The sequence below is a fragment of the Orcinus orca genome, chromosome 19, assembly GCF_937001465.1.
Source record: "Orcinus orca chromosome 19, mOrcOrc1.1, whole genome shotgun sequence".
In the NCBI taxonomy this organism is placed as follows: Eukaryota; Metazoa; Chordata; class Mammalia; order Artiodactyla; family Delphinidae; genus Orcinus; species Orcinus orca.
The window spans coordinates 47,834,609-47,851,396 of NC_064577.1; the positions used below are offsets into that span (position 1 = coordinate 47,834,609).

The 16,788-nt window shown below is 39.8% G+C and overlaps 1 protein-coding gene across 17 annotated transcripts in view; it reads left to right on the forward strand.

The window, feature by feature from the left end:
- Positions 1–16,788, forward strand: part of ACACA (acetyl-CoA carboxylase alpha) — a 283,052-nt gene that overhangs the window by 124,926 nt on the left and 141,338 nt on the right. For all 17 annotated transcript variants that reach the window (XM_033431572.2, XM_004271716.4, XM_033431570.2 and 14 more), the window contains 11 exons: positions 481–631; positions 1,850–1,953; positions 3,738–3,819; positions 4,280–4,425; positions 5,800–5,950; positions 6,126–6,260; positions 6,614–6,760; positions 7,558–7,746; positions 8,291–8,391; positions 9,155–9,243; positions 14,015–14,139. In XM_033431572.2, coding sequence (XP_033287463.1) covers positions 481–631; positions 1,850–1,953; positions 3,738–3,819; positions 4,280–4,425; positions 5,800–5,950; positions 6,126–6,260; positions 6,614–6,760; positions 7,558–7,746; positions 8,291–8,391; positions 9,155–9,243; positions 14,015–14,139 — 1,420 coding nt within the window. The remainder of the gene's footprint in view (positions 1–480; positions 632–1,849; positions 1,954–3,737; positions 3,820–4,279; positions 4,426–5,799; positions 5,951–6,125; positions 6,261–6,613; positions 6,761–7,557; positions 7,747–8,290; positions 8,392–9,154; positions 9,244–14,014; positions 14,140–16,788) is intronic.

The following is a 16,788-nucleotide window of genomic DNA, read 5'->3' on the forward strand; positions in this document are numbered from 1 at the left end:
AGTTACCTCCATTGTATGGAAACCTTTAAATTAAGGTATTAGTGTTTGTAAAAATTCACTGAACAATATACTTAAGTATATTTTATTAAATGTAAACTTTACCTAAATAAAATAAAAAAGGTGTAAGGAGGGGGGAATTATGCCCTAATTCTCGTTAGCCAGCAATAAATGAATGGAATGATGGGAACAGTGAAAACTGGGTGGTTTGCAGATAATTTGTTCTGTATTCCATGTAATGAAATGTATGTGATCTGCTGATGCTCTTATGGTAATATTAATCAGACTCATAAGTTTGCTGACTTCTTGAAAATTCTATCTGGAATAAGCACATATATATCTGCACCCTCATTTGTTCTTGGAACTGTCTGTCTCTCTCCCCCGCCTCCTGAAACTCTAAAGGAATGAAACAATTCTTGAAAGTTATTGAAAAACACTAGAACATTTGTTGCTGAAACAGATCTGCTTCTATCCTTCTCCCAGAAACATGGTGGTGGCTTTGAAGGAACTATCTATCCGGGGCGACTTTCGAACTACAGTCGAATACCTGATCAAATTGTTGGAGACTGAAAGCTTTCAGATGAATAGAATTGACACTGGCTGGCTGGACAGACTGATAGCAGAAAAAGTACAGGTGTGTATTTCTCCACTTACACAAACAACTTCTGGGATTGGGTTTTTATAGGCTTGTGGTGTGATCAGTCCATGCTGCTAGATAAAATTTATTTGATTCTAATCTGAATCGTTCTTGGTCTATGTGGAAAAATCTAGGTGTCAGTGTGATTTTAGCACTGTAAGGGTTCTTGTGCCTGTGTTACACAGTCACTTTATAGGTTGTAGTATTACTTCCAAGGGTATATTTGAAGAGAGGCACGCAGGGATTGAAATACTTTCTCTTTCCTCACTTGATGTTAAATCTGGTTCAGAGTTACCAACTTCTACATCTATCTACCAAGCACTGATGAGAGGGGCCTCATTTTAATCAACAGAAGTTACCCTTTGTTCCTGAATCGCTGGGCTAATATAAATTACTCAAGATTTTGTATAAAATTGTTAGATTCATGTAAATTAGCTGGAGGTCCAAAGTTTGGTTATACACCATTTTTCTTTGAGATTATTGGTAGCCAAATCTTTGTACCTTTTGAAGTTTATTTGTGACAAAAGCTTGTTTTTGAGCTACTCTTCGATTGGCTCAGTGGAAATCTTGGGAGGGTGGAGGGAAAGGTGTTTTTTATTTCTATTCAAATGAGACCTCTATTCAGGTTCTAAAAATAAATGTGTTTTTGTCTCAAAAATCAGTTGGGGGCTTCCCTGGTAGCACAGTGGTTAAGAATCCGCCTGCCTATGCAGAGGACACGGATTCGAGCCCTGATCCTGGAAGATCCTACATGCCACGGAGCAACTAAGCCCGTGTGCCACAACTACTGAGCCTGCGCTCTAGGGCCCGCAAGCCACAACTACTGAGCCCGCGTACCACAACTACTGAGCCCATGTACTGCAACTACTGAAGCCTGCATGCCTAGAGCCCGTGCTCTGAAACAAGAGAAGCCACCACAATGACAAGCCCGCACACCACAATGAAGAGTAGCCCCTGCTCACCTCAACTAGAGAAAGCCCACGTGCAGCAACGAAGACCCAGTGCAGCCAAAAATCAATAAATAAAATAAATAAAAATTAAAAAAAAATACTTTTAAAAAAGAGTAAATGTTAAAAAAAAAATCAGTTGGACAATAAGGATGGAGACTCTCAATGGTAGCTGATTCTTCACAGCACATTTGAGCCTGATTAAAATTGAGGGGCCATGGTGCCAAGTGACCCTGCTTTTGATCTGCTCTCTTTTCCTTCTTTTCAGGCAGAGCGACCTGACACCATGTTGGGAGTTGTGTGTGGGGCTCTGCACGTGGCAGATGTGAGCCTGCGGAATAGCATCTCCAACTTCCTTCACTCCTTAGAGAGGTAGGCTTTGCTTCTCATAGTCTGTGCAAGCTAACTAGTGGTCCTGAGTGCAGGACTGAAGTTCAGAGGCCCATTTATTCTTCTCTCTGTTCCTGGCAGCTTGTGAGTGCTACTTGTTATTCACTGACCATGGAGGCAGGGGAGAGAAGGGATGTAGGAGTTTATGGCAAATGATTTTGGGGCTCTAAGGGCAGATTCTAGAAATTGGTTTATACCACAGTTAGAATAGGTTGCTTTTTAAAAACTGGAGTCCAGCTGAAGTAAACATTCTGTACAAGCATCAAATCTCTCCAAGCCCTGGTGATGAAAATCTGGTGTTTTACTCTAGCAAGGAACCCTGAATATTTCATATATGACCTGTAAAATTTCAGGAATTAATAATTGAGGCTGATATTCAAGATGACCTCATGAGTCTCTCAAGTATGTGTGGGGCTAAACTCATTTCCAACACTGGTTCTGAAGACTGAGCTCTGCCTTTGAGTCCCTGGAGGAATTGTCCACAAGGCTAATCATTTGATAGCACTTTAATCACAGGCACTTTAATGCTTTCTGTGTTGTTAGACTCACATCAGCTCCATTTTGAGGTGTCTGAAAGGAAGAAAAGAAACAAAATTTTAAAAATTGAACTGAGATTTCAGTTCAAGTCTTACCATGAAAATCTTTCACTGTGTTACACTTACGCACTAAAACCTTCATCAGCTCACGTTTCCCTTCTGTATCAGATCTAAATCCCTCAGAGTGACTTCCAACTCCCTATATACTATGGCGCCTTTTTACCACTCGAGCCATACTCATTTCTGTTCTTCAACATGCAATCTCTAACCTAGTTAAATGGTTTCCCTACTGGTGTACAGATATGTCACACGTAATCTCTCCTCTACGTGCTCCCCTTACCTTTTTAACGTTACTTTAAATTTATTTTTAAAACTTGTGTTTTGAAATAATTTCAGATTTATAGAAGAATTGCGTGAATAATACAAACAACTTCTATGTATTCTTTGTCCAGATTCACCCATTATTAACAACTTGCCTCACTTGCATTTTTACTCCCTCCTTTAATTATTATCAAAGTCTTTCTTAAGAGATAGTGTTTCTTTCCTTCCTTGGCAATGTCCTTGCCTTTCCCCTCCACCCAGCCATGGCCTACTGCCTTTATTTTTTAAGACCCCAAATAAAATTCAGTTGATAGGGGTAGAGGAGGGTTGATTGCACTGGAGCTTTTCTCAAAATTTTTTTAAGTTTTAATTTTATTTATTTTTAAGAACAGATAATATATTCACATGGTTTAAAATTCAGAAAGGCACAAAAAGGTATGTAGTGAAAGGTCTCCTTCTTACCTCTGTTCCCTGGCCACCCAGTTTCCTTCCCTGTAGTCAACCCAAGTTACCAGTTTCTGTCTGTAATCTTTCAGACATATGGTAAGTTATATAAGCATATATATGTAATATTTGTTTCTTCCTACCACCTACTTTTTTTAAGCACAAGTGGTAGCATACTCTGAAGCTGTCCTACACAATTTCACTTGCTTTTTTCATTTAACAGTGTATTTTAGAGAGTATTTCATGTTAGTGCATAAAGGGCTTCATCTTTCTTTTTCAATGGCTGCATAATATTCCATCATATGGCTTTTTTGTAATTTATATATCAGTCCCTTAATGATGATGGTCCTTTAGGTTGTTTTCAGTCTTACTATTCCAGGAAATGCTATAACTGATAACCTTTGAGATTCCCTTGTAAACTTTTAGAACTTTCTAGAAGTGTCTCTCATATTGTTGTTCTTTCAGGGGTCAAGTCCTTTCTGCTCATACACTTCTGAATACAGTAGATGTTGAACTTATCTATGAGGGAGTCAAGTATGTACTGAAGGTATGCTGAACCCCACTGAAGCCAATGTTGTACTTTTTGCCTCTCTCTTTGTCAACCTGCTTCCTTTAGGTCAAGAGATGGGGTGAAAGTTTGGTTTACTGCAGGGCCGGGTGTTAGTGAAATTATAGTCATTATTAGTGTCAGTAGCCTTGTGTCAAAGCAGTATTTTATGATTCTCTGAAAATGTTTTAGCTGTTGCTTAATTTCACATATGCAGCCAAGAGATAAAGGAGACAGAGAGCAACCAGAGCAGGGAGATGCATCTAAGGTCCCCCCTGTTTGCTTGCAGCAAGGCTGAGCCATGCCCACAGACACTAGTGTTCAGAGCACCAGTGCCATGAATTTCCTTCCTCTCTTGCAGAGCTTTCTTACCTAGATCTCTGAGATACCGAAATTTTGTCTGGGACTCCCCCTGGAAGGGACACACTGACTTGTCTCTTCGGGGTCTCATTTCCTACAGGTGACGCGACAGTCCCCGAACTCCTACGTGGTGATCATGAATGGCTCATGTGTGGAAGTAGATGTGCATCGGCTGAGTGATGGAGGACTGCTCTTGTCCTATGATGGCAGCAGTTATACCACATACATGAAGGAGGAGGTGGATAGGTGAGTGGCTGTTTAAGGTCCATTTGCTGGTCATTGTATATCAGTCTTTTCTCTGAGTAGTCACTAACTCTTGGGATTTTTCAAGGTCTTTTTGTGGATTCTATTCTAATTAAAAAAAAATAGTACATGCACTTAACAAAAATTTCAAGAGTATTAAGAAGTATTTATAATTAAAAACATTGACTCTGGGCTTCCCTGGTGGCGCAGTGGTTAAGAATCTGCCTGCCAATACAGGGGCACAGGTTCGAGCCCTGGTCCTGGAAGATCCCACATGCTGCGGAGCAGCTAAGCCCGTGTGCCACAACTACTAAGCCTGCGCTCTAGAGCCTGTGAGCCACAACTACCAAAGCCCGCATGCCACAACTACTGAAGCCCTGGCAATGAGAAGACTGCGCACCACAACGAAGAGCAGCTCCCACTTGCCGCAACTAGAGAAAGCCCGTGTTCAGCAACGAAGACCCAACGCAGCCATAAATGAATGAATGAATGAATGAATGAACGAACGAATGAATTTTAAAAAATTGTCTCTCCGCCACCCCTGTGTGGGCAGACAATGAAAAATAAATTCCCCTTTTTATATGCTACCACTGTTAACAGTCTCATATGTTTTTGCAGAAATTTTGTATGTATATACAAGTTACATATATGTACATACTATTTTTCTTTTAAATATATCCACAAATAAAAATAACATTTAGTTCTGTACCTTATTTTTTCCTTTAACATCTTTTATACTGTTCAACACCAATCATGCAGTGTGGCTGTGGTAATTAACTGAATTAACACATGGAAAGGTTGTAGAACATTGTCTGTGATATAATAAGAGTTCAAAAAATGGTAGCTATTACATCAGCATCACCTTCATTTTTTTTTCTTGATGGAGGTACCTATTCTTTTTAATGGTCTTATATTATTCCATTATATGGATGTATCATAATTTATTTAATCTGACCCTTACTGAAGGAAATTTGGGTTATTTGGCATCGTAAACAAAGATGCAAGGGACTTCCCTGGTGGCGCAGTGGTTAAGACTCTGCGTTCCCAATGCAGGGGGCCCGGGTTGGATCCCTGGTCAGGGAACTAGATCCCACATGCGTGCTGCAACTGAGGAGCCCACCTGCCACAACTAAGGAGCCAGCAAGCCGCAAATATAGGAGCCCGTGAGCTGCAACTAAGACCCAGTGCAACCAAATAAATAAATAAATAATTTTTTTTTTTTTTTAAAAGGGATCCAGTAAATGCTGTGTGTGTGTGTGTGTGTGTGTGTGTAGAATGAAGTTTTCAGGGGTTTTTTTTAAGATTGACATTATCCTACCATTATCTTTTACAATTTGAGGTGCTTTATTGACTTACATACTCCCACTTATCTCCTAGGTATCGCATCACGATTGGCAACAAAACCTGTGTGTTTGAGAAGGAAAATGACCCTTCGGTGATGCGCTCACCTTCTGCTGGGAAGTTAATCCAGTACATTGTGGAGGATGGAGGCCATGTGTTCGCTGGCCAGTGCTATGCTGAGATCGAGGTCAGGGTGGTGATTGGGCTTCCGGGCCATGGGAGGGAAGGTGGGACAAGAGTTGGCTGGAATTGACTAGGACTCAAGAGTAACAGAAAGGAAGTAGAAAATAGAAGGGGGAAGTGTCAGTAGCTGTCATTAATCCCTAAAGCTAGGTCCTAAGAGATTTTATTTTTCACTGTAGGTCATGAAGATGGTAATGACCTTAACAGCTGCAGAGTCTGGCTGTATCCATTATGTCAAGCGGCCTGGAGCAGCTCTTGACCCGGGCTGTGTAATAGCCAAAATGCAGCTGGACAACCCCAGCAAGGTCCAGCAGGTGAGTAGGAAGATACTTTTAATATTGCTCTCCAAGAGCTGATTACACGGTAACAGTAGTTTGGAAAGGCAAGTGATTTCAGTCCTTGGTTTTCCAGTTTTTCCTTAAGCTTTTTAGCCCGATCTTAGGGCTTGTATGTGTGCCTTTGGTATTATGGAACTAGAATTTGTAAGAGTTATGATACTAAGATTCCGTGATCTTCCTTATGATGCTTCCTCCGTTGACTTCTCTCCTTGTAGCTGGGTATGGTGAAGAGGAGTCTTGATTTTGCATGATGAATCTAAGTTGCAGTGGTGTGTTTGTACCCTGAATAGAAGGTAGTGGATGACTTGATCTCTCATTGGGATTGACAGGCTGAGCTTCACACAGGCAGTCTGCCGCGGATCCAGAGCACAGCACTCAGAGGCGAGAAGCTCCATCGAGTATTCCACTATGTCCTGGATAATTTGGTCAACGTGATGAATGGATACTGCCTTCCAGATCCTTTCTTTAGCAGCAGGGTATGAATCACTTTTCTTGGGGAGGTGGTGTGGGGGAAGGCGTATACATAATAGGATACCTGTTCTCTAAGATAGTTTAAAAGTCACGTAAGGATTTTTCTTTAAGAGGGAGAAAAAGAAAGCTGTTTGATCCGAAACTCTCCCACCATTAGCTGTGGGATTTGAAGTCTTTAAATCCTTGCTTCTTATCTCTGTTATTGACTTCGCATGTAATTGGGATTTAAACCAGAGAATAAGGACAATGTTAGGTGCTTATATTGCAATTTCAAAGTAAGTACAGGCATACCTCGGAGATATTGTGGGTTTGGTTCCAGACCTCCGCGATAAAGCATGTATTACAAGAAAGCAAGTCACATGAATTTTTTGGCTTCCCAGTGCATAGAGAAGTTATGTTTACACTATACTGTAGTCTGTTAAGTGTGCAATAGCATTATGTCTAAAAAAATGTACATGCCTAAATTAAAAAATGCTCTGTTGCTAACAAATGCTAACCATCATCTGAGCCTTCATTGAGTTGTAATCTTTTTGCTGGTGGAGGGTTTGAAACAGTGCAAGAATTACCAAAATGTGACACAGAGACATAAAGTGAGCAAATGCTGTTGGAAAAATGGTGCTCAACACAGGGTTTTACAAATTGAAATTTGTAAAAAATGCAATATTTGCGAAGTACAGTAAAGCAACGCACAATAAAGCACGGTACTCCTGTACTATATGGTAGTGAATTCAGATATATTATTTTATTTGGGGGATTGTGTTAATTTTGTCTGGTTCCTATTTTATTATTTCCTTCTTCTCAGGTAAAAGACTGGGTTGAACGGTTGATGAAGACCCTCAGAGATCCCTCCTTGCCTCTCCTAGAACTGCAAGATATCATGACCAGTGTCTCTGGTCGTATCCCCCCCAATGTGGAGAAGTCTATCAAGAAGGAAATGGCTCAGTATGCTAGCAACATCACATCAGTCCTCTGTCAGTTTCCCAGCCAGCAGGTATTTATAGAGTAACACTGTCATTTTCTACTGGCTGCCCATGCTAGAGTTCGTGTTGTAGGATTCCTTCCTGTTTGGATTCTCCTTACTGTCTGGATGTTGTGCTTTTGAAGTTTAATCATTGTGCCCTTTACAAAACTGCTTCATGATACAAGCCCAATAAGGTAAGTACTGTGTGTGAAATGTAAAGTATCTGTGGTTAAGAGGAAAGCATATTGGCCATGTATCCCATAGAGTTTTGTTCTTGGGGCTGTGCCTTAATTAGAAGTATTTTTGTGAATTTAAAGTAGGCGGATATTTGTAGTTCTATCATCAGAGACTTCCTTGCTATCTCAGCAGCATACTTATTACCCTTTGCTTTCCTATTTATCATGAATGGGCCCCTAAACTATACCAGGTAACTTGCAGCTACTCTCAACATGTGGAAGATAGAAACTGTCATGTTACAATTAAGAAGATTCCTAGTGTTGATGCTATGCAGGCTAATGCTTTGGGTCCTTTTACTATGCTGGGCTTCATTTTTTTCCCCTTTCTTATACTTTAGATTGCCAACATCCTAGATAGCCACGCAGCTACATTGAACCGGAAATCTGAACGGGAAGTCTTCTTCATGAACACTCAGAGCATTGTCCAGCTGGTGCAGAGGTAGTTACATGGAACTCCAGATTCCCAGACCTGCGCATCCCCGTACCTTCCTTTCTTCTGAGTAGTCACAAAGAGGTTTACTTCAGGTTTGACTTAGAGAAATTAGAAAGCACCTCTATCTTAGAAAATCTGTTATATCTACTAAATATCTGAGAATCGTGAGCTAGCTCTCATACTCAGTGTTTCTGATGACTTTATTCTGCGTCTTTCTGTCAGTTATTAAGGCACAGCAATCTCATCGTTTTCTTTTTCCTTGCAATTTCCATGAAACTCCTCTAATTTTTCTTCTGGCATAGGGCCCCATTTGATATTTATTCTCCTTAGCTTATGGACTCAGCTGTTGGATTAAAGGAACCTTCACAGGACATTTTCAACTTTAAGATATTCATAGACTTTTCAGATACCCCTTAACCACTTCAAGGGTGTGGTGATCGTTTCAACTTAGCAATGGGGACTGAACCAGGGTGTTGGTAGGTAGGGCTATCAAGTGGTTTTTGGTTTTGCTTTGCACTCTTTTTTTCTTGATTCCTTTATAAGGAAAAAAAAAAAATCTTGTCTGTAGCCATATTTCTTTTAGACTTGAGTTTAAATTGATCTGGTTAGTTGATTCTAGGCTGTCTCCTGTCCTGTCCTATACTAGAAGGAAAGCAGTTCAGTAGAAAGTCTAGTAAATCTGGGCTCTGGGTTTATTATGTAATAGTCTGTTATTTAACAGTGTTAGCCTGTCAGGATTTTCAGTGGGGACCTTTTTCTGTTTGCCCAGGTACCGCAGTGGTATCCGAGGCCACATGAAGGCTGTGGTGATGGACCTGCTGCGGCAGTACCTGCGAGTAGAGACGCAATTCCAGAACGGTGAGTTCCTTCCTGAGGACTCTGTATCTGGGAACATTTCCCTCGAGGACTGAGCAACAGCTGAGCCAGTCCATCCTGTCACTAACACTTGACATTAACAAACTCTTCCTCCTTTCACCAGTCCCTTAAAAATTAAACCTCTATATCTCACTAGCGCCAAAGAAAGAACAACAGCAAAACACAGCTTGATGAGATTGTGAATCCAGTGTGCTTCTGGGAGAGGGCTGAGAAAATTTTTCTAGCAGAAGATTGGCATCTTCTTGACCTTGTACAGTGAGAGCTGGTTGAGTCATGACCAGGCTGAAATTGAGAAACCCTATCCAAAGAGCTTGCCTCTCAGCAGCTAATCCATGGATTGAACCACAGGCCTCTGAAAAAGGCTCAGATTTTCCAGTGCTTTTCAGTGTATCAGTTAGGTGGAATTTATCCCTGGCTTTCTCTGTAGAGCTTTACTAAATGATGTACAAAGTCTCTGACTAAAATACCCTGGCTAAGATTTTAAAGCTACATACTGCTGATACTGCTTTCTGCCACAAGATGGCAGTGAAACACCATAGAATTTGAAAGATTACCTAATATTTTCTTTTATCAGTCTTGCTCCCTTTTCCAGTCCTTAAAGGATGACTCTCCCACTCATGACAAGGAGAAATACTCAAGTAAATATTGCAAACTAAATGCAGCAATGTGTGAAATAATAGATCACAACGAAGTTGGCTTTATCCCACTAGTGCAAGCTTGATTAATATTTGAAAAACCGGTTAATGTCATTTATCACGTAATAGACTAAAACAGGAAAAAACATGGCCATCATCTTAAGATATGGATGATAAAAGTATCTGACAAAATTTAAGATGCATTCATGATAAATTCTTAGCCAACTAAGAATGAAATGGAACTTTTTATCATGTAAAGTTCTCCTACAAAAAATCTGTAGGATGCATCATACTTAGTGGTAAGATGTTGAAAGCATTCTCTTTAAGATTAGGAATAAGACAACGACACATACTATCATTACTGCTATTCAGCATCATACTGGATATCCCAGCCAGTGCAGTAAGGCAAGAAAAAGAATGAAAAGGTATGAGGATTAGAAAGGAGTAAGGAAGTAAATCAGCCACTATTAGATATGGTATGAGGTCTACCTAGAAAGCCTCAAAAAATCCACATATTTATTATTAGAATTATTTAAAATCTAACACAGTTGCTGGATACAAAAGTCAATATACAAAATTCAAGTTTTATAGTGGAACAATCATTTAGAAGAGCGTTTTGGAAAAATATTCCATTTAAAATAGCAACACGAAATATGAAATTCTAAGGAATAAGTCTAACAAAAAATGTGCAACCTCTTTTGGAGAAAATTATAATCAGTAAAAATAATAAAGAAGATCTAAATAAATATCATGGCCTTAAGTTGGAATATATATTTGCAAAGTGTTGATTCTCCCTGAATTCATCTGTGGATTCATTGACATTCCGACAAAAATCTTACTAGTGTATTTTTGTGGAATTTGTCAAGCTAATTCTATAATTTACACGAAAGGAAAGGTAACCAAGATTCTTCTGAAGAAATACACTGTGGAGGTATTTGTCCAGTTAAATGTCAAGTTTTAATATAAAGCCATATTAATGAAGAGATTGTGATATTGGTGTAGGGGCAGATTAATAGAACAATGGAACACTGGTTCTATTAACCCAGAAGCAGATACAAGCATATATGAAAACTTACTTTACAGCAGAGCAGGTATTGTAAATCAATACCTGAGGAAAGGATAGACTTTTCAATAAATGATGCTGGGACAAAGGATTATTCATTTGCCAAAATAAAAGATCCCTAACCTAGACGATACACACAAAAATCAATTCCAGATGAACTGAAAACTTAAACATGTACTAAAGAGGCAAAGCTACTAAATTTTTAGGAGAATATCCTTATGACCTCAGGGCAGAGAACATATTGTCATATAAGACCAGTAAGTACAGGGATTTCCCTGGTGGTCCAGTGGCTAAGACTCCACACTCCCAATGCAGGGGGCCCAGGTTCCATCCCTGGTCAGGGAACTAGATCCCGAATGCTGCAACCAAGATCCTGCATGCTGGTAACGAAGATCCCACGTACCGCAACTAAGACCGGGTGCAGCCAAATAAATAAATAAATATATTTTTTTAATTACTGGTAACTTAAAAAAAAAAAGACCAGCAATACAGACTATAAAGGATAAGTAATTTGACCTCACTTAAGAACTTTTTTTCTGCTGTGCGTGGGCCTCTCACTGTTGTGGCCTCTCCTGTTGCGGAGCACAGGCTCCGGATGCGCAGGCTCAGCGGCCATGGCTCACGGGCCTAGCCGCTCCGCGGCATGTGGGATCTTCCCGGACCGGGGCATGAACCCGTATCCCCTGCATCGGCAGGCGGACTCTCAACCACTGCGCCACCAGGGAAGCCCTCACTTAAGAACTTCTGTTAGTGAAAAGATACCATAAAAAGACTGAAAATACAAGCCACAATGTGGAAGAAAATATTTACAAATCATGACGATTAAGAAAGGATTAGTATCTGTAATCTATAGAGCACTGCTTTGAATCAATAAGTAAAAGACAACCTAATAGAAAAATGGGCAAAAGATATAAAGATAATTCACCAAAGAGGAAGCATAAATAATCCACAAACTCATGAAAAGATGTCCAGTCTTATTACTAATTAGAGAAATGTGAACCAAAACCACAGTAAGATTGGCAAAAATTTGAATTTCACATCATCTTCCACCACTTCTGTAAGCAGAAATGCAAATTGGTACAACCACTTTGGAAAACAGTTTGTCAGTACCTAATGGAGTTGAACTTATACTCTTCAACCTAGCAATTTTATTTTTAGATGATATACTCTAGAGAAACTTTTACACATGTTTATTAAGGACACATATACAGTACTGTTTGTGGCAGTGTTATTCACGAATAGCAAAAAAGACTGGAAACAACCCAAATATACACAAGTAGAATAGATAATTGAATTCTAGTATATTCCTGCAATGGATTACTCTACAGCAGTGAAAACAGATGAACCGAGGTACACACATGAACAAAAGATGAATCTCAAAAACATAATGGTGAGGGAAAGAAACAAGTTACAGAATGATCCATACACAATGATTCCATTGTTATCAAGTTGAAAACAGGAAGAATGAAACTATGTATACATTTGTGATAAGTGTAAAGAAGAGCAAAAGAATGATTAACCTAAAATTCAGCTTAGCGGTTGATTTTGAGGAGGAGCACACTGGATCCTTCAAAGATACTAAAAATGTTCTGTGAAGATAGATGGTAGTTACTTGGGTGTTTATTTATTCTTTTGTATGTATACTTCACAATAAAAAGTTTTTAAAAAGAGGCACTTGGTATCATTGCTTTCTTTCTGCTTAGTGTCTCCACTGCCTCTCCTTGGGTAGATATCCTTTTTATTTCCCCCAGTTCTAGTGATTTCTGTTACCAAGATATATTTCTGTTGTCACTTCAAAGCTAAGTTTTGGTCAGGAGAAATATGAATTTATATAGGACAACCAATTTTTAAACAGCTTCCATTTTGTTCTAAATGGGTCTTTTATGACATTGGCAGCTCTCTAAATATTGTAGTCCACTGTTTTTCAAATATATTTAGTTTTATTTTGAAAAGAAATCTTATATCAATCTCTAATATTTAAAATAGATAAAAGCAGAGTTGCCCTGGTTGATTGTATTCAGTATTTGAGGAATCCATGGTAATGCAGTTTGAATGCCACTGTTTTGGTTTGGAACCTAACCTGCAGGCTGAAGTAAGGTGATCATCCTTTACTATTTTCATAGAATTCTGACCCTTGAGACTATTCAAACACTAATTCTCCTTTGCTTGGAAATTTAATTCTGAGGTAAGCTGTTTTTAAAGAACTGAATATTACTTGTATCCCATGGTAGATATCACTACAGTATACCTGAAGCTTATGCTTCTGTTGCAAAACATAGCTCTGCTAGGCAGAACTAACCTGCCCCTGGTGGCCTTGTGAAAGGCCAATGAAAATATACATAACTGTACTCTCCCCACAGACCTTTTGACTTCATGCAAGGTTCTCCCTGATCTATGCCTTAGTTTGGATTTGGAATTCCTAGGCATTGCTTAGCTGCTTCATGGACTTCCGGGGGAAAATGTTGATTCCAGAGGTAGCAGCCATCCTTCTTGTGGACATTGATAAGTTTGGTGTTTTATTTTTGAGCTAAAACTGTTCCTCCTAGTTAGGGTGAAACATTTTCAGTGAGTCAGACATGGAACCAGAATCTCTAGCTGGGGTTTAATGGTATTGACATTTCTTTTTAAGCAGCCAAACCCTCTCTTCTAAGGAAATCATTCCAGGAAGCTAAATAAGAGAGTTTAGAGTCAGGGTAGGGGGTTGGGGTTATCCCCAGCTCCTCAGTAAGACGCACCCTTCCCCGATCTGTCAAAATTTTTTTTAATGACAATAGGCCTTAGAGAGGTAGTGATTTGCCCAGGAGCATACAGTAAATTGGTAGCAGAGCTAGGCTTTGAGCCCAGGTCTTATACCGGATTGCCTGACTCTTAGCCTCGGGTTGCTTTTACTAAACAACACTGCCAATTCTATACAAATCCATCTAAGAAAATTCTTACGGTATTTCTTCTCACTTCTTATCAGTTTTCTAAGTAGAGACATTAGAAAACAAACAAATAGCATGTAAACGTGAACATGCATACGTGGGTGAGGATCACTTCTTTTTGCTGCTTGCAGGTCACTATGACAAATGCGTGTTCGCCCTTCGGGAGGAGAACAAGAGTGACATGAACACTGTACTGAACTACATCTTCTCTCATGCTCAAGTCACCAAGAAGAATCTTCTGGTCACAATGCTTATTGTGAGTACCATTTTTCAGAACCTGTAAAGATGGTTGATGATATGAAAAAAGCATTTCTCCTTGTGACGGCTGTGGTCAGAGGAGAAGCTCCTGTCTTTTGTGATTGTGGGATGAGTGGGGCTTGGGTTGTAGATTAACAATTTCTCCTATCTGTCTTTGTCCTTGACCTGAAGGAACCTGCTCCAGTCAGAAAAGGACTGTTCTGCCAATTGTGCATATAATCTTACATGGGAACTCAAATCTCTTCGCTCTACTTAGAGATGCCCCATGCTTCCTTATTCCTCTTGTCACTAGTGACAGTAGCTTTAAAATTTAGTCTTATCTAGCCAGTGTACTTTTCTGTTATAATGCTTGTTTGTTCCATGAATGCTCTCACATCCAAAACTGAATAACAAAAAACAACTGTTAGAAATGTAGTACTGTTCCTCCCCCACCAAAGAAATTTAAATGTATTCCTCATTTTCTGTGGTCCCTTTCTGTTTTATTTACATGGACATCTAAGCTGGGATTATTGTGTTGGTAGTAGATACATGCTTTTGTCCCTATAACCTAGTAATATGAGAATTAGTAGAAAGAGGGAAGGAGAGGTGAGACTAGTAAACGTGAATAGGACTGATGTACATGTGACCAGTGGGTAGAATTTTTGTGGACTTAAGGATTTTTGAAGATGATTTGTAAGTTCTCTACTCCTTGGTTTTTCTGGTTGGGTTAATTCTAGGAATCAGAGAACAATAGGACTATTCTTAGAGCCCCTCTACCCCACGAGCAATTAATTGCCTTGCTGCTGCATGTTTGTGTTTTTTGGAGACTATAGTACCTTTTTGCTCCTGTGCTTTTCTTCCTTGTCCCTTTGTGGAATTGGCATTCTTGGTACCTTAATTCCCTCATTTCTTCTTGGAGGAGAAAAAAACTATAAATCTTCACTGCTGTTTTTTATTTCATGGCTCGGAATGAAGGGAAACTATCTACCTCACATCTCTGGTTAACAACAGTGCCACTCACTCAGTTATCTGCCTAGCTGGCTAACTCTCGAGGATGTAACATTTTTTAGAATAGCCACTTAAAAAAATATGTAATCACAGGGAGAGTTCATTACCTTTGCTACCCTAGAATGGCTAGATGGTGGGGAAACCAGAAAATGCATTTGAAAGGAAAAAACAATAACGGCGCAATGTAATATTTCAACTTCTCCAAGTGATAGGTTTCGGCAAAGAAGTGATATTATCTCTGGCAACCTGCTGATTTTCTTTTTCTCAATCAGAAAAGGGAAGAAATCTGACTAATTAGATTTTTTTCCTTAAATTTTAATAAAAGGATTGCTAATTCTCATTTGGATAAAGCCAAGACTTTCTGGCAGAAAAAGGTAATGATGAGGGTATGGAAGAATCTGTCAGTTTGGACCTAAAATGGAGTAAAATTTGCCTTTTTAGGAAGGTAGTTATGGTGAGTTTTCATTTTATTATGATTACCTTTTTAAGGACTTAACAGTTTTTATGCACTAAAAATAGGCCAAAGTCCAGAATCCTTGGAGCTGCAGAAGAGTAATGATCGTCTAAGACTGTCGCTGGGTTTCTTAAATTCTAATTTGTAAGATATAGGGGCTCGGCTCGCTCCTTTTGCGGAGTGATTGTAAGTAACGCTTGCCTTAAGAATCTCATTATTGGAACACGGAGCCATATTTCCTCTGAGAATTCTGGAGTAGCTTTGAGCTGGGGCTGTTCATTTCTCAAGTAATCACGCTGGTGTGATGGAGAGAGAAAATGGCAGCTGTTCGGAGCTCAGGCCTTCAATTTTCTTCAGAGTCCAGTCACTCAAGTGTGTAATTACACGGGGGTGCTGCAGGGGCGTTGGGCCCTGTCAGAGAACTGGTTTGAGGCTTTGCTTTCTGCTTTTGCCAGTCAGGACAGGCATATGCCAATGGGACTCTGACTTGCTGCTGTTCTTATTTTTCCCCACCTTGTCATCCCGATTACTTCTTACCTGCATGGATAGTACCCAGACTTTCTTTCCAACAGGCTGAGCTCTTTGGAGAAAAGAGCTGTTTGTTAATGTTTGGGTTTAGATGAATAGGACGGGGAGGGGTAGCGAGAGAGGGAAGGAGGGAGGAGGGAGAGGAAGGGGAGGGACGAGGGGGGGTAGAGAGAGGAGGAGGAAGGTTGAAGATGTGAACCAGAAAGATGGATTTGTCCTTTTCTTTATTTTGGCATTTCACATTTATCTTTAAAAAACAAAGGAAAACTTCGTAAACATCTCTAGGCTTTTATATCATTAAATTGCATTTGAAATATCCGTTATTTTGCCCTCATCTCAGAGATTTGGAAATCAAGAAGTTAACTGCTATGCTTGAGCTGAGGGCCAGCTAGCAGTGACTTCGGGAGCAGGAACGAAGGCTGGAAAAGTGCTCCTTTCTGATCTGCCTGCTTTGGCAATGGTCAGGTCCTCCACCTCACATCTGCATTAATGGTGGTAGCTGGGAAAAGCCATTTTACTTGTTTGGATTTCTCTTTCTGTAGGTCTTACTCTCTTTTATGGATAACAACTGGATATGGTAGCATTCGATTCCCCCAGCTGTGTTCTCTGCTGGTTCCCCTTTCTTTTGCTTACCTTGGCTTCCTGATCAATGTTATGTGCCCAGCATTGCAATCTCTG